Genomic DNA, 20,756 nt, shown 5'->3' with positions numbered 1-20,756 from the left:
TAAAAACCATTTCTATAAAGTTTAAAAGCCTGCCACATAATAATGTGTAAATTTATGGTTATTTGAATATGAGGTAAAAATTTATAAAACATGCATGGGAAGAATGAAGAATGAATTTCAGATAGTGGTCACCTGTGGTATGGGAAGGAGAGCAATGACAGTAATCAGGGTCACACATGGAGTTTTAAGTACATGTATAATGTTTTAGTTAAAATATTTGAAACAAATTACTATTCACCTTTGATAAAGCTTGAGGGGTGGACACAGTACTATTTGTCTTACTATTCTCTATTCTTGTCCGTGCATTTGAGATAATTTACTATAGAAACAAGTAATAGATTAATAACAATAAAAATGGGTAGAAAGTTTTGAACAGGGAATACACAGAAGAAGAAACCCAATGGCCAATAAATACCTCATTAGCAATCATGAAATTTTTTTTTAATTAACTAATTAATTTATTTTGGTTGTGTTGGGTCTTAGTTGCTGCATGTGGACTTAAGTAGTTGTGGCACGCGGGCTCAATAGTTGTGGCTTGCGGGCTCTAGAGCACAGACTCAGTAGTTGTGGTGCACGGGCTTAGTTGCTCCATGGCATGTGGGATCTTCCTGGACCAGGGCTGGAACCCGTGTCCCCTGCAGTGGCAGGCGGATTCTTAACCACTGTGCCACCAGGGAAGCCCAGCAATCATGAAATATTTTAAGAATTTTTAAGCATATTTGTGACAAGTAACAGGGTATACACTATTGTTTATTATTAAATATCTTTACGGTATAGTTTTATTAAATAAAAATAAGTGCGTTCAACATGATTTATCTTCTACAGGCCCACACAGCATGAATTAAGACTTTATCAACAACAGGTGAAGAAGCTGGAGAAAGCCCTTAAGAAAAGCATCAAGTAATTATATTTTACCAAAGTTAAAAATTTATTAAGATTTTGTATCTTATTATTTATTTTTATTATCTGTCAGCTTACCCCATAGTGACCGTGGCTCAAAATTACCAGGCTGATGGGGGGAAATGACATTAAAAATGGGTATTTCTGGTTCCACAGTTTTAAAGGTTTCTACTGTATTGCATTTGGCTGTATATGCATCTTAAATAAGAACAAGGAAAAGGTAATTGTCTGATATAATAAAAGGCAAAGATTTTAATTAGAAAGTTGTCTTTGAAAGTCATGGAGGAATTGCAAGAGAATCATTGAAATTAGAGGTGACAAGGCCCAAATTTTTGTTGGTGGTAGTTATGACATGAATAATATATAGCCTCATTGTATTTTAAAACTAAAGGTTGGGGCTTCCCTGGTGGTGCAGTGATTGAGCGTCTGCCTGCCGATGCAGGGAACACGGGTTCGTGCCCCGGTGTGGGAAGATCCCACATGCCGCGGAGCGGCTAGGCCCATGAGCAATGGCCGCTGAGCCTGCGCGTCCGGAGCCTGTGCTCCGCAACGGGAGAGGCCACAACAGTGAGAGGTCTGCGACGGCAAAAAAAAAAAAACAACTAAAGGTCCCAGAATGAATGCAGTGTGTCATTCATATCCACCACCTCTCTTTTATGACTTTGAAAAGCATGTACTCAGAGGAGTTTCAAAAAGTTGGTCTTCAAATAGTGATAGTATTTTCTGAAGATTAGCTACGTGTACTCTTTGATTCAAGGGAATGGGACTTGAAGTAGTGCAGTGAGCACTGAGATGAAATATTTTAAAAATGACATGAGTTAAAATATGCATTAGGTGTATTAAGTCAGTTGTATTAGCATATGTTGATTCAATTTTCAGTGACAGCTGTTTCCTCCTTGTGGCAGCACATGCCACAGTGAAAGGGAAGTATAGTATTCTGGCCATCCAGGAATTACATATTAAGTTAAATTAAGGAAGGAAAACTAAAAAAGAAAAGAGAAGTGAAAGGTTTGGAAAGGTTGCCTTCATTCATTCAATTAATATTTTTTCCCTTCCTACGATTGCTTGATATTTTAGGTACCTGTAGTACCTCTTCCTATATGCTTGGCATTCTGCATACTGAAATTACAGTGGTAAATCAAGTAGAAAAGGTTCTTGCTCTCATGAAGGTTATGTGAAGGGGGAAGGGCAATGAAAAAATAAATGACAATTTAGATATAGTATAAGTACTAAAGGTGAAATAGTGTGAGAGTTGCTATTGTATGAGTTTGGACAAGAAGTGGTAGTGACATGGTCAAAGGTGGCAGTAGTGGAGATAGAACTGATAGGACTTGGTGATGGATTGGGGATATAGGCAGCTGACGGGGGGAGAAAAATCAAGAGTCAAAAAATCCAAAAATCCACTCATCAAGACTAAGTTTTAGTCCTGAATAACTAGGTAGTTGTTGGGGCATTAGCTGAGATAGGAAAATTGGTCAAGGAGCAGCTGGGAAAAGGAGGATGTAAGGGAGATAAAAAGTCAGAGAAGGTGTAAGGGAGGAAAACTTCTCAGCCTTCGTAGGGTCTCTGGCTGGGCCTGAAAATTAAACTGACAAAGACAGATTAACATGAGAAAAGTATGTAAATTTATTTAATGTAAGTTTTACCTGACCTGAGAAGAAATGAAGACTTGAAGAAATTGTTAGGCTTGAGCATTTACTAGGTTTGATGAAGAGTGGAAAGTTGTGGGAAAATGTGATAGTACAAAAGGGTATGAGCTAAGGGTAATAAACGGGGGGAAATTCAGATTCCTTGTCTTCAGAGATAAAGATGCTCCTTTCCTCTGGGTACAGGGAGGGCACCTGTTGCATGAGGGTCTTATGGTCTGCTTCAGGGGAGAAGGGGGAGGTCAGAGTCCTTCCTGCTCCTGCCATTTCTCAAATTCCTTTAGCTTAAAACATTTCTTATGTCAAAGTTGCATATTTTGGGTTTTTTGTTTGTTTTTGTTTTTGGCCACACCATGGGGATTGTGGGCTCTTAGTTCCCCAACCAGGGATTGAACCTGGGCCACGGCAGTGAAGCCCGGAATCCTAAGCACTAGGCCATCCCTCAAAGTGGCATATTTTGGAGTGGCATATCCTGATCCCCTTCAAAGGAATCTTAGGACTTCAATGTAAATGTATCAGTGAAGATACTCACACACACAAAGGCATGCACATATATTCATAGAGATATCTAGTCGTTTCCTCATTATTCACAGATTGCATATTTGTGAATTTGCCTATCTGCTAAAATTTGTTTTTAATCCCCAAATCAGTAGTGGTGGCACTTGCACAATCATTCATGGATGTTCCCAGTATACACATTTTCAGCTGCGGAACAACGTGATGCTCTGCCCTTTTGTTTCAGCTTTCATAATGTAAACAGTCATTCTTTTTGCTGTCATATGCCACTTTTATTTTTTCATTTTTTGCTTTTTGTTGGTGATTTCTCCAAGATGGTCCCAAGCATGGTACTGAAGTGCTGTGTAGTGTTCTACACACAAGAAGGCTGTGATGTACCTTGCAGAGAATATACATGTGTTAGAGAAACTTCATTTAGGCATGAGTTATAGTGCTGTTAGCCATGAGTCCAATGTTAATGAAACAACAGTATTTAAAAAGATGTCTTTATAAACATTAACACACATAAAACAAGGTTATATATATTGATCAGTTGAGGAAAATGTGACCAGAGGCATGCAGGAACCTGATCCTGTATTTCCCCTAGCAGCAGTGGTTCAGTCTTCACTAATTCAGTGTACATGGTGACTTTATAGAGTATAACTACCATGAATAATGAGATTTGATTGTGTATATGTTTTTTGTTATTCATTTGGGAACTGGTTTTTAGAGTGACTTCACTATTAGACTTTAAAATTGTGATTCAGAACCAATCCCTGCTATGTATTCCTGTTGAATTTTGAAGAAATGATTTGCATTTTGAATAAAGGATTTGTGTTTTTTTTTAGAAATTTACATTTGGAATTTAAAAAAATCTGTCATTAATTTATTTTTAAGTTTGGAACTTTTGTAGTATCTAGATGTGAAACAGAATTAGGAATGTTAGATAACTTGCCCATATTGCACAGGAGGTGGTATGTGGAAGAACTTGGAAAGAAATCAGGTCCATACCCAAGCATTTGGACTCTCAAGCTCACACTCTTAACCACCACACTGATAACTAAAACCAAACAGAACACCCAATGAAAAAAACTTTTTCAATGTAAAAAATTTTCAAATTTTTATTTTCTGCTGGGGCAGAGGTAGAATATTTTTTTCAAAGAACTACTGTGATGTTAGGGAAATAATCAAAAATAAAAATCTCCAGGGGTCCCCAGCATGGCGGCCGCTTGGCCCTCCGGGCTGGTTGCTTCCAAGACTGCTGCTGCTTGGCTCCTGGCTGTCCTGTGGGCTGTGTCAGTAACCATAGGACCTTGGGGAGCTGCCGCCGGCGGCAGCAAGGAGTCACTTAATATACTGTCCCTCAAAGTGGGACAGTATATTTATAAAGATCCAAAAATAAATGATGCTACACAAGAACCAGTTAACTGTACAAACTACACCGCTCATGTTCCATGTTTTCCAGCACCCAACATAACTTGTAAGGATTTTGGTGGCAATGAAACACATTTTACTGGAAACGAAATTGGTTTTCTCAAGTCCATATATTACCGAAATGTGTTTGTTAAAGTTTTACACTGTAGGATTTTGTGGAATTGGGAACCTAATTGATTTCATTCTTATTTCAATGCAGATTGTTGGACCTTCAAATGGAAATAGTTACATTATAGATTATTATGGAACCAGACTTACGAGACTGAGTATTACCAATGAGACATTTAGAAAAATGCAGTTAGATCCATGAATATTGTTTAAAAGAAACAGATTTGGGCCTCCTTGATTTTAATAGAGAGCTCTCTGTGTGTAGATTTCCAGATTTTCCTTTTTCCGTCTTCACATACCACATTATGGATTCTGTTTAATTTTTTGTTGCTGATGTTTTTGTTTTGTTGTGTCAGTTAAAAACATATTATTCTGCGATTTATTTAATAGAACTTTGAGATTTATATGATAATACAGTCTTTCTTAGGCTACTGTCTCTATGAGATAGATAGCTTATTACTCTGATATTAATGTATTTTCCAAAGGCAAGTTGCCACTTGTCCTTTTCGCTTCTGAAAAATAAAAGTATGACTTACTCAAAAAATTTAAAAAAAATCTCCTGTCAACCCAGTGAATCCTCTCCACATATGTAGGAAAAAAAAGAAACAGTTTTATATAACAGTTGGAATAAATATCCAGCCAGACTGCAGTGTGCATTAGAGGCAATCTGCTAAAGAGATTTCAAAGACCGAAAGAAATCTCACCCTTTAATATAGCCAGGCAGATATGCAGTCCATTACATACATGGAATTGTCTTTAGCCAAAGGAAAAATGAAACGTATTGTATCTTCATGACAAGGAGGAAGTTACAAGTTAGAGCCAGGAGCATAGGCTAAGCTCCAACAGGGAAAAGGAGACAAGGCACCCTCTTCCCTGATGTCCACCTTTGAAGAGATGGTTCTAAGGTTCCCAAGAAAGACATTGCTAGGTATAAAATTGGCAGGAGGCTTACGTAAATTTTAACAAGATCTACATACTTCTTAGGATTTATAACTACAGGTTTTCCAAAGGAAATGCTACAAGAAAAGGAGAGGAAAGTCTCTCCCCCCACCCTTATTTTTAGAAATTTATTTATTTATTTATGGCTGCATTGGGTCTTCGTTGCTGTGCACAGGCTTTTTCTAGTTGCGGCGAGCGGGAGCTACTCTTCGTTGCGGTGCGCGGGCTTCTCATTGCACTGGCTTCTCTTGTTGCGGAGCACAGGCTCTAGGCTACGCGCATGGGCTTCAGGAGTTGTGGCATCCGGGCTCTAGAGCGCAGGCTCAGTAGTTGTGGCGTACAGGCTTAGTTGCTCCGCAGCATGTGGGATCTTTCCGGACCAGGCCTTGAACCTGTGTCCCCTGTATTGGCGGGCGGATTCTTAACCATGGCGCCACCAGGGACGTCCCTCTTTCCCTTTTATAACTAGAGAAAATTAATTTTTTTCTTTAGTCTGTAGTTACCTTTCAACTAACCAGTCTTCAAATATCAAATTAATTTAACATGGGAAAGCTTCTTGTTTGAGTTAATATTACAAACAAGTTGGTTATAAAATTCTGTTGCTGGGAAGTGATCAAATAGGTCTGCCAGTGCAAGATAACCAAAGGTACTACACTAATTCCATTTAATTTTTCAGTGGTATTTATATTTTGCTAGAAGAAAATAAAATCAGAATTTCATCACCCTAGTGTTGAGCTGACAGGAGTTGAGGTGGTCAGTTAGGAAAATGAGCCAAACTGAAATTAACAATCAAGGCTTTACTGACTTACTGCAGTAATATAAGAAAGAGGCCAAAACAGGACTGGCTCCTTGGTGTTCCGTTTTTCCCCATAGAATGGCATCAGGTAAGGGTCAATAAATGACATGCTGCACAGATGACTCCTGTTTTTTCATGGGCCTAGGGGAAGGGCAGGAAGTGGAAAAATACTGAGTCAGAGTGGAAAAAGTGTTTTAGTTAAGGCTCCCGCATCCATCCCCCAAAGAGAACTCCAGAACAGGAGTCACCATGAGATTATGGAAAGGCTTCAACAGACACAGTTAAAAGCTATGAAGTGTCTGCACATAGAAACTTATCAACATAGTTTTTAAGTTGGGAGTACAGTTTTCTGGATTTCCAGACTCCACAAAGAAACATAGCTGTTGCTGCTAGCTATGTGGAATGGGTGTCTGCTAAGTATGTAAAGAATTCCTTAGCCATTTTAGGAGACTTTTATGGCCTTCAGGCTCTGCTCACTACTCTGGAGACTATAAAACAACCCTGGAATATTTCTGAGTACAGCATATTCTGTTCAAACACAGGTTTCTAAAACACCAATTAAGTCATATGCAATTGGAAAATAAGGGAATGATTAATAGTATAACATAGAAGTTGAATTCTTTACATGCACTTTTTTCCTAGGTACAAGGAGTTAGAATAGCAGTATAGTATAGACTTCAGAAAGGGGAAAGCTTTGCTAGTACATAGGCACCTGCCCTTTCAGATCTATCTTAAGAAAATTTAAAATGAGAAACTGCACCCAGGGCTCCCTCCCTGACCCTCAGCATTAGACAGACTATAGGCTGGAGGCAGGTTGCGCTTCTTTCCTCACCTATTTTAACCTCAGCTTCTTTGGCCAGGAGCAGGTTGCCCTTCTTTCCTCACCTATTATAACGTCGGCTTCTTTGGCCAGGAGCTCCACTTCCATCTTCATAGTTTTGGCATCCTCAAGCCAACGTTTCTGCTCTGTTGGCTGTGCATTTGTAATATCGCCTGAGGCAACCTCCAGACATACTTGAGCTGTCTAACTTATCTCCTGAGGCACCAATTATTGTTTTTGTTAGCTGTCTAGTTATAAAGCTGCCTCAGTTTTAAATAGTCTGGTTGCTAACACTTCCTTTTCTCCTGAACCCTGTTATTTTCACGTGTGGTTTTGCAGAATACAAAAGTTTTCAGGAGTATTATGCTGTGGCAAATATTTACTGTGAGACTAGGTGAACCAAAGGTCCATTCCCCATGAATCCCTAGCTTTTACTAATCCTTACCTTCTGTAAATTTAGAAAAACAATGGGATTAAATAAATTAATACATGTGAGTGCTTAGAAGAGTTCCTGCATAGAGAAGTTTCTCAATAAATACTAATTATTGTCGTCACCAGGCTCCCAATATATGTTAGTTATTATCGTTATTACATTGAGGGTATCTCTTTATTCACCTAATTAATTGAATCACATTTCATTTCCCAGAGTGACTGTAAGCTAGTACATGCAATGATATATATATTCAGGTTACTATACTGACAGTTAAAATATTATATATCCATAGTATAATATTTATTAATCATACTTGCAAACAGTTCATTGATAAATTAAACTTTTCCACCTGAATGAAAGGTTAACTAACATTTAAATTCAGATATGTCAGTTGACTTGTAGTCCCACTATAGAGCTGTTGGCTTTTCTGTGTCACTTTTGTATTCTAGACAGTATGCTCCTGGCACTGCCTTTAGGCAAAACTGTCAAATATGTGAATATGGTAAATAGATGGGAAGTCAGGTGGAAAATAGATTGTGAGGTCTCTGTGTCTATTAGAGGAAGGAGGTTGACTTTTTATCTAGAGCTAATTCTGTTTATTTTGTTTCTGGCATATGCTCACCAGAGAGCAGAGAAAAGCAATTGAGTGAAGATCAAGGGGAATACATGTGAGTGAAGGAGATAATTGTAAGGTGGTAGTAAGAGATGAGGTAAGAAAGGAGTCCAGAGGAATATTGGGTTAGGACTACCAGCATGGAGAAGTTCAAACCTAACCCAAGGAGATTGGATTTAGTTCTAAAAGTAGTGGGAAGCCACTGTTTTTTAGTAGGCAAATGACACGATAGAATGTCGCTATTCTATTTTACAAACAGCAAGTAAAGCTTACTAACGAGTCATGGAATCAGTTTTAATGGGTCAGGGTTCCACAGGAAACTGATAGGCATACTGGTTAATTTGAAGTGGGTTTAATAAGAGACTTTTTTCTAAGGCATGGTGGGTGGGGGAGAAATATTTACTACAGCCTTGACTTCAGAGATATTTGGAGAAGGGCTACTAGATGGATACACTCGTGTTTTTAGGTTTCTGGACAAAGAGACTTTCCCCCAGAGTTCTGGTAGCCACCTGGGACAATGGTCTCTTGGGTTTTCATGCCCTCTTGACTGGCAGGTGTCACTGTTGTCTTCTCTTCGGCACAAGAGGACTATGAAGAAGGAAGGACCAAACTGCCTAGCTCTTGCTGCTGCAGTGCCCAAACTGTTTTCCCTACCCATTGTTTGTTGATTCCCTTACCTACAGCATCAAGCTTGGAGTACCTTGGAAGTTGCTTTCATCCTTTACTGTAGTTCTTTCCTATTCTATTTTTTATAAGTGCTGGGGACTGGTTAGAACTTTCTTCATCAGTCTGATCCCTTTAGTTTTCAGGGATTCCTTCTATATTGTGTCTGTTAAGAGGGTCTTCTTGTTTTCCAGTGACAACATGGCTTAAAATTAAAAAAAAATTTATGCATATATGCATGTATGTGCATGCACATAAACACGCATATATATGGAAAATGACAAAGCTTTTGGGAGGGTAGCTGGATCATTGGCTTATTTTTGTCATCTTAATCCAGTGTCTAGTAAAGCATTTTGTATTATCTTGGGTTTTTTCCCCTTTAGATTACAGGATCTTATCAGTCAAAAAAAGGCTGAGGACAAAGACGGAAAAGATGAGCCCAGCAAAGATGACCAGCAGCAGACCCTAACTGACCAGAGATACTTTCAGGTATTGAACAGTTGACAGAAAGACTGGGGTTTACAGTGAACCTTGGTTACAATCACAGTATAACAAATTATCAATTGGTAAGGAATACTTGTATCCTTTATTTGTGTTGCTTAGCCTGTCTTGTCTTGCCATGACATGCTACTTGGCTAAAAGTTGGTAACTTGACTGAGAATTTGTCTTACCCTTGAAAAGAGACTTTGGCCTGTTCAGAGTAGGGTAGTGAAAAGCTGATAAGATTTTAACAGATTTTATAATCCTTTTCTCTACCTACTTAAACCATTTCCCTTTTTATTGTTTTTGTTTTTGCTGTTGTTGATATTATTACATAAGTAAATCTATTTCTTAAGGTCCTTGTATGCTTTTTTTTAATTTAGATATTTAGTCCATCTGAAATTTAATGTTCTATGTGGTATGATGTAAAGATCTAACTTTACTTGATTTATAGACCATTTATTATTGAATAAATGAGCAAGTAAGCCTGGTAGTTTACTGACTGAACTGGGCCTGCACTCATATTTTATTGGGCCCATACAGGTTTTTTTAAACTTTGAATTAATTACTAATTTTTTTTTAATTAAGAGATTTTTATTTAAGTCCTTATTTCTAGTTTCTCTTAAAAAACCAAAGAATCTGGCAGCAAATTCTTGCATAGTCGTTATCAGCACAGAATTAGGCCTTTCCCCGTCACATATGGGCATGTGCTCTTCAGTTAGTCACAGTCCCACCCCGTCCTTGCTTCACTCATTTATGCTCTTACCTGGCTTCTATAGGCATTTGAGTTTGCAGCTTCTAGTTGACTATTCTTTCTCTACTTTACTGAATTGAAACGTATATCATATACCATATGCCCTTAGATGCATAGGTTTGTTTCTAGACTCTCTAGTCTCTTCCATTTCTATACTAATTTCTGTAGCTTTATAGTAGGTTTTGATACCTTTTAAGGTAAGTGTCTTGTTATTGTTCTTTTAAATTTTTTCCTTGGATATATTTTTAGCACATTTATTTTCCTGTATGAATAATTTGTCAAATTCAAAAATAGATCCCATTGAGATGAGCTGAAATTGAGTTAATGTTTTAGATTAATATTTGGAAAAATAATACATTTACAGTTTTTTTAAAAACTTTATTTATTTGTTTGGCTGTGCCAGGTCTTAGTTGCGGCATGTGGGATCTTTAGTTGTGGCATGCGGGATCTTTAGTTGCGGCATGTGGGATCTTTATTGCGGCATGAGAACTCTTAGTTGCGGCATGTGGGATCTAGTTCCCTGAACAGGGATCGAACCTGGGCCCATGCATTGGGAGTGTGGAGTCTTAGCCACTGGACCACCAGGGAAGTCACCACATTTACAGTTTTGAATCATCTCACTCAGAAATATGTCTCTAATTTTCTTTGGGTCTTCCTTTCTAGCTTTCAATAAAGTTTTATATATTTTTAAATTTAGCTTTTGCATATTTTTTGTTCTGTTTATTTCCTAGGTTATCTAGTTATCTTATAACTTTTATTGCTATTATGAATGGGATCCTTTTTCCATTACATTTTCTAATTGATTGTTGCTGGTTCTTTGTATATCTCTGTGTTGACTTTATGTTCAGGCACCTTTGTGAAAACTGTTTTGTTTTAGATAACTCTCTTGTATCCACTATATAACTAAATTTCATTTTGTTTCTTAGATTTACTTTGAGAGGGTTTGTTCTTTTATCAGGGGAATTAAACCATTCATAGACACTGAGACCAACTTATATATCTGCTTTTATTCCTGATATCTTACTTTCTGTTTTCTATTTACATGGTTTCTTGTTCCATTCTTTTCTTTCCTGACATTTGCTAGGTGGAGATTCCTTTGCTCTTTTTTTCTCTTCAAGGAGGTAGGACAATCATCATCTTAATTATTTTCTATTCTTTTAATGATTACCCTTAAAAACGTTTTTTTTTTACCCATACCAAGAGTTTGTCAGTACCTGCAAACCCTTTCTGAATAAGATGAGACCTGTATTGTGACTTTTCTTTCATAAATTCTAGTCTCTCTGGGAATTTTTTATTTTGCCATTTATTCATTGTTAATACATCTTTTGCTGCCAATCATCAGAGTGTGGCTAAGTTATAAAGAAGAATATATACCTCTAGGAAATCTTGGGGCTTTGCTCTATCGAAAGTGCTCGACTGGGTGATTTTGGGGCACCACTATCCAGAAGTGCTGGTGTCCAGATGCATTTTCCTTTGCAATGAAGAGTTGTGCACTTCAAAACCCTCCAAGATGGATTAGTAATCCTGCTTTGCAGGAAAGGAAAGCTCTCCATTCTCGGCCACTGGCCACCCCTCTCCGGAGGCCCTGCTATCGCCCAGGTGCTCCAAGCCGGAAGGGCACTTTTTGGGAATGACCATGCTCCGTGGAGGGACAGAGCCGGCCCCCAGCTTCTCTACACAGAGCCCTCTCCACTAAAGCTCCAAAAATCAAATACCGTAATTGCCAGAAGAAGCATTAAAAAAAAAAAGTCCAGCCACTAACCTCACATGCAAATGGAATAATCACTCTGGATTCCTCATTGTGAGCTGCTCTCCATACCCTGAATTACCTATGAATTCCATCTTCTTTTTCCTTTGAATTTGCATCTCTTCAAGACACAAGATTAAAACAAAATTCACACTAAATTGGATTTTAAATGATCTTCCTTTTATTTATCCTTCGTCTTTCTTATGTGGATATGCAAGTGAGAAGACTGAGACTGGATATTCCCAACATGCTCACTCCCTTAATCTGTCCGTCTAGAGGTTTGGCTTCTACAAACCAAGGCAAGACTCCAGCATCCATGACCTTCCCTGAATTCCAAAGGGCAGATTCAAACAGTTGCTAATCAAGAGAGGAGTAGCCCACAAACCACCTGAGGCAGGATTGAAGGAGCCAGAGAAGATCATCAAGATTAGGAGACCTGAGATGAGATTAAAGGAGTGCAGGCCCGGCTCACACCCTAATCTTGTCAGAGACCCCACCTTTGAACCACCGTTATAAACCCCCTGATCAAATCCTCCCAGATCAATTGCAGTGTGGAGCGTAGTGCTCCAGTAGATGGCCTGCCAAGCTGAGGTGATGGGCACAGCCGTTTCACACTAGGAACTCTCATCTGAAGAGCAGGGTGCAATTCAAGTGAAACTAGACAAACACAAAGGAAAAGAAAAAAAGGTACACAGGTGTTCCACCAGATGTGGCTCTGCCCACCTGAAGGACAAGATCCAGCCCCACCCACCAGAGCACAGGCACCAGTTCCCTCCACCAGGAAGCCTACACAAGTGACTGAACCAACCTTACCCACTGGGGGCAGACACCAAAGATAACAGGAACTGTATGAACCTGCAGCCTGCAAAAAGGAGACCCCAAACACAGTAAGTTAAAATGAGAAGATAGAGAAATTAAGAATTCTCTAGAAGGAATCAGTAGCAAAATAACTGAGGCAGAAGAACGGATAACTGACCTAGAAGATAAAATAGTGGAAATAACTGCCACAGAGCAGAATAAAGAAAAAAGAATGAAAAGAATTGAAGACAGTCTCAGGGACCTCTAGGACAACATTAAATGCACCAACATTTGAATTATAGGGGCCCCAGAAGAAGAAGAGAAAAAGAAAGGTTCTGAGAAAATATTTGAAGAATGTAAAATAGATAGCTAGTTGGAAGCAGCTGCATAGCATGGGGAGATCAGCTTGGTGCTGTGTGACCACCTAGATAGGGAGGGTTCCAGGGAGATGCAAGATGGAGGGATGTGGGGATACATGTATACCTATAGCTGATTCACTTTCTTATACAGCAGAAACTAACACAACATTGTAAAGCAATTATACTCCAATAAAGATATTTAAAAAACAAAAAAGAAAAGAAAATATTTGAAGAGATTATAATCGAAAACTTCCCTAACATGGGAAAGGAAATAGTCAATCAAGTACAGGAAGGGCAGAGAGTCCCATACAGGATAAATCCAAGGAGAAACACGCCAAGACACATATTAATCAAACTATCAAAAATTAAATACAAAGAAAAAATATTAAAAGCAGCAAGGGATAAAAAACAAATAACATACAAGGGAATCCCCATAAGGTTAACAGCTGACCTTCCAGCAGGAACTCTGCAAGCCAGAAGGCAGTGGCAGGACATATTTAAAGTGATGAAAGGGAAAAACCTACAACCAAAATTACTCTACCCAGCAAGGATCTCATTCAGATTCAAAGGAGAAGTTAAAACCTTTACAGACAAGCAAAAGTTAAGAGAATTCAGCACCACCAAACCAGCTTTACAACAAATGCTAAAGGAACTTCTCTAGGCAGGAAACACAAAAGAAGGAAAAGACCTACAAAAACAAACCCAAAACAATTAAGAAAATGGTAATAGGAACATACATATTGATAATTACCTTAAATGTAAATGGATTAAATGTTCCAACCAAAAGACACAGACTGGCTGAATGGATGCAAAAACAAGACCTGTATATATGATGTCTACAAGAAACCCACTTCAGACCTACGGACACATACAGACTGAAAGTGAGGGGAGGGAAAAAGATATTCCATGCAAATGGAAATCAAAAAATAGCTGGAGTAGCAATACTCAGACAAAATAGACTTTAAAATAAAGATTATTACAAGAGACAAAGAAAGACACTACATAATGATCAAGGGATCAATCCAAGAAGAAGATATAACAATTGTAAATATTTATGCACCCAACATAGGAGTATCTCAATACATAAGCCAAGTGCTAACAGCTAAAAGGGGACATCAACAGTAACACATTCATAGTGGGGGACTTTAACACCTCACTTACACCAATGGACAGATCATCCAGACAGAAAATTAATACAGAAACATAAGCTTTAAATGACACAATAGACCAGATGGACTTAATTGATACTTATAGGACATTCCATCCAAAAACAACAGCATACACTTTCTTTGCAAGTACTCATAGAATATTCTCCAGGATAGATCACATCTTGAGTCACAAATCAAGCCTTGGTAAATTTAAGAATATTGAAATAGTATCAAGTATCTATTCTGACCACAAAGCTATGAGACTAGATATCAATTACAGGAAAAAAAAACTGTAAAAAATAGTTTAAACACATGGAGGCTAAACAGTACTAAGTAACCAAGAGATCACTGAATAAATCAAAGAGGAAATCAAAAAATACATAGAAACAGGGCTTCCCTGGTGGCGCAGTAGTTGAGAGTCCGCCAGCCGATGCAGGGGGCACGGGTTCGTGCCCCGGTCCGGGAAGATCCCACATGCCGTGGAGTGGCTGGGCCTGTGAACCACGGCCGCTGAGCCTGCGCATCCGGAGCCTCTGCTCCGCAACGGGAGAGGCCACAACAGTGAGAGGCCCGCATACCGCAAAAAAAAAAAAAAATACATAGAAACAAATGACAGTGAAAACGCTATGACCCAAAACCTGTGGGATGCAGCAAAAGCAGTTCTAAGAGGGAAGTTTATAGCAATACAGTCCTACCTCAAGAAACAAGAAAAATCTCAAACAACCTAACCTTACACTGAAAGCAATTAGAGAAAGAAGAACAAAAAAAACCCAGAGTTAGCAGAAGGAAAGAAATCATGAACTTCAGAACAGAAAACAATGAAAAAGAAATGTAGGAAACAATAGCAAAATCAATAAAATTAACAGCTGGTTCTTTGAGAAGATAAACAAGATTGATAAACCATTAGCCAGACTCATCAAGAAAAAAAGGGAGAAGACTCAAATCAACAGAATTTGAAATGAATAAGGAAAAGTAACAACTGACATTACAGAAATAAAAGAATCATGAGTAATTACTACAAGCAACTCTATGCCAATAAAATGGAAAACCTGGAAGAAATGGACAAATTCTTAGAAAAGTACAACCTTCCAAGACTGAACCAGGAAAAAGTAGAAAATATAAACAGACCAATCACAAGCACTGAAATTGAAACCGTGATTAAAAATCTTCCAACAAACAAGTCCAGGACCAGATAGCTTCACAGGCGAATTCTATCAGACATTTAGAGAAGAACTAACACCTATCCTTCTCAAACTCTTCCTAAATATAGCAGAGGAAGGAACACTCCCAAACTCATTCTATGAGGTCACAATCACCCTGATACCAAAACCAGACAAAGTTGTCACAAAAAAAGAAAACTACAGGCCAATATCACTGATGAACATAGATGCAAAAATCCACAACAGAATACTAGCAAACAGAATCCAAGAACACATTAAAAGGATCATACACCATGATCAAGTGTGGTTTATCCCAGGAATGCAAGGATTCTTCAATATATACAAATCAATCAATGTGATACACCATATTAACAAATTGAAGGATAAAAACCATATGATAATCTCAATAGATGCAGAAAAAGCTTTTGACAAAATTCAGCACCCATTTATGATAAAAACTCTCCAGAAAGTGGGCATAGAGGGAACCTACCTCAACATAATAAAGGCCATATATGACAAACCCACAGCCAACATTCTCAGTGGTGAGAAACTGAAACCATTTCCTCTAAGATCAGGAACAAGACAAGGTTGCCCACTCTCACCACTATTATTCAACATAGTTTTGGCAGTTTTAGCTATGGCAGTCAGAGAAGAAAAAGAAATAAAAGGAATCGAAATCGGAAAAGAACTAAAAGTGTCGCTCTTTACAGATGACATACTATACATAGAGAATCCTAAAGATGCCACCAGAAAACTACTAGAGCTATCAATGAATTTGGTAAAGTAGCAGGATACAAAATTAATGCACAGAAATCTGTTGCATTCCTATAAACTAACGACGAAAAATCTGAAGGAGAAAATGAGGAAACACCCCCATTTACCACTGCAACAAAAAGAATAAAATACCTAGGAATAAACCTACCTAAGGAGACAAAAGGCCTGTATGCAGAAAACTGTAAGACACTGATGAAAGAAACTAAAGATGATACAAACAGATGGAGAGATATACTGTGTTCTTGGATTGGAAGAATCAATATTGTGAAAATGACTATACTACCCAAAGCAATCTGCAGATTCAGTGCAATCCCTATCAAACTACCAATGGCGTTTTTCACAGAACTAGAAGAAAAAATTTTAATTTGTTTGGAAACACAAAAGACCCTGAGTAGCCAAAGCAATCTTTTTCTTCTTCTTTATAAATTTATTTATTTATGGCAGCATTGAGTCTTCATTGCTGGGTGCGGGCTTTCTCTAGTTGTGGTGAGCGAGGGCTACTCTTTGTTGTGGTGCGTGGGCTTCTCATTGCAGTGGCTTCTCTTGTTGCGGAGCACAGGCTCTAGGTGCACGGGCTTCAGAAGTTGTGCAATGTGGCTTCGGTAGTTGTGGCACATGGGCTCAGTAGTTGTGGTTCATGGGTGCTAGAGTGCAGGCTCAGTAGTTTTGGAGCATGGGCTTAGTTGCTCTGCAGCATGTGGGATCTTCCCACACCGGGGCTCGAACCCATGTCCCCTGCATTGGGAGGCTGATTCTTAACCACTGTGTCACCAGGGAAGTCCCCCAAAGCAATCATGAGAAAGAAAAACGGAGCTGGAGGAATCAGGCTCCCTGACTTTAGACTATACTACAAAGTGACAGTAATCAAGACAGTATGGTACTGGCACAAAAACAGACATATAGATCAATGGAACAGGATAGAAAGCCCAGAGATAAACCTATGCACATATGGTCAGCTTATGTTTGATAAAGGAGGCAAGAATATACAATGGAGAAAAGACAGCCTCTTCAATAAGTGGTGTTGAGAAAACTGGGCAGCTACATGTAAAAGAATGAAATTAGAACACTTCCTAACACCATACAAAAAAATAAACTCAAAATGGTTTAAACACCTAAATATAAGGCCAGACACTATCAAACTCTTAGAGGAAAACATTGGCCGAACAATCTATGAGATAAATCACAGCAAGATCCCTTTTGACCCACCTCCTAGAGAAATGTAAATAAAAACAAAAATAAACAAATGGGACCTAATGAAACTTAAAAACTTTTGCTCAGCAAAGGAAACCATAAACAAGACGAAAAGACAACCCTCAGAATGGGAGAAAATATTTGCAGATGAAGCAACTGACAAAGGATTAATCTCCAGAATATACAAGCAGCTCATGCAGCTCAGTATCAAAACAACAGTCCAATCCAAATGTGGGCGGAAGACCTCAATAGACATTTCTGCAGAGAAGATACACAGATTGCCAACAAACAAATGAAAGGATACTCAACATCACTAATCATTAGAGAAAGGCAAATCAAAACCACAATGACCTATCACCTCACACCAGTCAGAATGGCCATCATCAAAAAGCCTACAAACAATAAATGCTGGAGATTGTGTGGAGAAAAGGGAACCCTCTTGCACTCTTGGTGGGAATGTAAACTGATACAGCCACTATGGAGAACAGTATGGAGGTTCCTCAAAATAAAAATAGAACTACCATATGACCCAGCAATTCCACTACTGGGCATATTCCCTGAGAAAACCATAATTCAAAAAGACATGTGGACTTCCCTGGTGGCGCAGTGGTTGAGAGACCACCTGCCGATGCAGGGGACACGGGTTTGTGCCCCGGTCCAGGAAGATCCCACATGCCGTGGAGCGGCTGGGCCCGTGAGCCATGGCTGCTGAGCCTGCGCGTCCGGAGCCTGTGCTCTGCAACGGGAGAGGCCACAACAGTGAGAGGCCCGCGTACTGCAAAAAAAAAAAAAAAAAAAAAAAAAGTATCACAATATTCATTGAAGCACTGTTTACAGTTGCCAGGACGTGTAAGCAACCTAAGTGTCCATCGACAGATGAATGGATAAGGAAGATGTGGCACATATATACAATGGAATATTATTCAGCCATAAAAAGAAACGAAATTGAGTTATTTGTAGTGATGTGGATGGACCTAGAGTCTGTGTGTTATACAGAGTGAAGTAAGTCAGAAAGAGAAAAATAAATACCGTATGCTAACATATATATATGAAATCTAAAAAAGAATGGTTCTCATGAACCTAGGGGCAGGACAGGAATAAAGATGGAGATGTAGAGAATGGACTTGAGGACATGGGGAGGGGGAAGGGTAAGCTGGGACTAAGTGAGAGAGTAGCATTGACATATATACACTACCAAATGTAAAATAGATAGCTACTGGAAAGCAGCTGCATAGCACAGGGAGATCAGCTTCGTGCTTTGTGACCACCTAGAGGGGTGGGATAGGGAGGGTGGGAGGGAGATGCAAGAGGGAAGAGATATGGGGATATATTTATATGTAAAGCTGATTCACTGTGTTATGCAGCAGAAACTAACACAACATTGTAAAGCAATTATACTCCAATAACGGTGTTAAAAAAATAAAAAAAGATTAAAAAGAAAAAATCCTCCTGGATTAGGACACATAGGTTTTCGAGGCAGAAGTCCAGTATGACCCCATTGCCTGGCAAAGTAATAAAGCTATCCTTTAATACTTCAGCACTGCCCCCCAGAAAAAATAAAAGAAGAAGAATATACTCTGTTGTCAATAATAATTCCGTGGAGGGGAATTAATTAATTTTTCCATTAAAGGGATGTGTTTAGGGTCTTTTTTTTTTGGCTGTGTTGGGTCTTTGTTGCTGTGTGCAGGCTTTCTCTAGTTGTGACTAGCGGGGACTACTGTTCGTTGCGGTGCACAGGCTTCTCATTGCGGTGGCTTCTCTTGTTGCAGAGCATGGGCTCTAGGTGCATGGGCTTCAGTAAATGTAGAGCGCGGGCTAGTAGTTGTGGCGCATGGGCTTAGTTGCTCTGCGGCATGTGGGATCTTCCCGGACCAGGGCTCAAACCTGTGTCCCCTGCATTGGCAGGCGGCTTCTTAACAACTGTGCCACCAGGGAAGCCCTGGAATGTGTTTAAATAGAAGTGAAATGTTGAATACACTCTGTTGAACTAAATAAATAAATAAATAATAAAAATGCTCCAAAATAAACATCTCAAATCATATTACCAGGAGACCTGTGAGTTGTAACTTGAAGTATGAGTAGGGACAAAAATTCAGTATGAAAACGGTATGTTGTCTTTATACTTTATAATTCCCTGATATTAGGGAATTATTCGTTTATTTATTTTTATTATTTTTATTTATCAAATAGCCTGGGCTTGATGGTGGAAACAAAGGAAATGGCTTTACTCTTCTCTCTGTTTATTTTTGAAGTATTTTTTAAATTTATTAATTTATTTTTGGCTGCATTGGGTTTTCGTTGTTACACGTGGGCTTTCTTTAGTTGTGGCGAGTGGGGGCTACTCTTCATTGCAGTGTGCAGGCTTCTCATTGTGGTGCCTTCTCTTTGTTGCAGAGCACAGGCTCTAAGCATGCGGGCTTCAGTAGTTGTGACAGGTGGGCTCAGTAGTTGTGGCTCATGGGCTCTAGGGCGCCGGCTCAGTAGTTGTAGCGTACGGGCTTAGTTGCTCCGCAGCATGTGGGATCTTCCCGGACCAGGGATTGAACCATGTGTCCCCTGCATCGGCAGGCAGATTCTCAACCACTGCACCACCAGGGAAGCTCCAACTCTTCTCTCTTTAAAGTGGTTGTTTTGAGTCTCCCTTTCCCGTTCTTGAATAATATATAAAGTAGAACTCATAGCTTTTGGCAAGGGGGTTATAGTCACATATTATACATATCAGTATATTTAAACTTCAGTCCAAGCATTGATGATGTTAGGGAATTATTGGGTTTTTATTTTATTTTTATTATTTTTTCTTGAAGTATAGTTGATTACAATGCGTTAAGTTTCTGTTGTACCGCAAAGTTATTCAGTTATGTATATATCCATATATATTCTTTTTTATTATAGGTTATTACAAGATATTGAATATAGTACCGTACCCTGTACTATACGGTACAGCCTTGTTGTTTATCTATTTTATATGTAGTAATTTGTATCTGGTAATCTGAAACTCCTTGTTTATCCCTCCCCCAACTTTCCCCTTTGATAACCATAAGTTTGTTTTGTATGTTTGTGAGTCTGTTTCTGTTTTGTAAACACATTTATTTATATCATATTTTAGCTTCCACATATAAGTGATATCATATAATATTTGTCTTTTCTGTCTGACTTACTTCACTTAGTATGATAGTCTCTAGGTCCATCCATGTTGCTGCGAATGGTATTATTTCATTCTTTTTTATGGCTGAGTAGTATTCCATTGTGTATATATATGTACCATGTCTTCTTTATCCATTCACCTGTCGATGGACATTTAGGTTGTTTCCATGTCTTGGCTGTTGTAAATAGTGCTGCTGTGAACATTGGGGTGCATGTGTCTTTTTGAATTATAGTTTTCTCAGGATATATGCCCAAGAGTGGGATTGCTGGATCATGTGGTAACTCTATTTTTAGTTTTCTGTGGAACCTTCATACTGTTTTCCACAGTAGCTGCACCACCTTACATTCCCACCA

General features: G+C 38.8%; 1 protein-coding gene and 1 pseudogene across 8 annotated transcripts in view; both read left to right on the top strand.

Moving 5' to 3' along the window:
* CEP70 (centrosomal protein 70) overlaps nt 1–20,756 on the top strand; it is a 79,787-nt gene that overhangs the window by 46,981 nt on the left and 12,050 nt on the right. For all 8 annotated transcript variants that reach the window (XM_069540648.1, XM_060011324.1, XM_060011320.1 and 5 more), the window contains 2 exons: nt 826–900; nt 9,231–9,336. In XM_069540648.1, the coding sequence (XP_069396749.1) occupies nt 826–900; nt 9,231–9,336 (181 nt within the window). The remainder of the gene's footprint in view (nt 1–825; nt 901–9,230; nt 9,337–20,756) is intronic.
* LOC132424267 (TM2 domain-containing protein 1 pseudogene) lies at nt 4,254–4,836 on the top strand (annotated as a pseudogene).

The sequence above is a fragment of the Delphinus delphis genome, chromosome 4 (genome assembly GCF_949987515.2).
Source record: "Delphinus delphis chromosome 4, mDelDel1.2, whole genome shotgun sequence".
In the NCBI taxonomy this organism is placed as follows: Eukaryota; Metazoa; Chordata; class Mammalia; order Artiodactyla; family Delphinidae; genus Delphinus; species Delphinus delphis.
The sequence above is the reverse complement of the archived record's forward strand: the minus strand, read 5'-3'. Positions and strand labels throughout refer to the sequence as shown.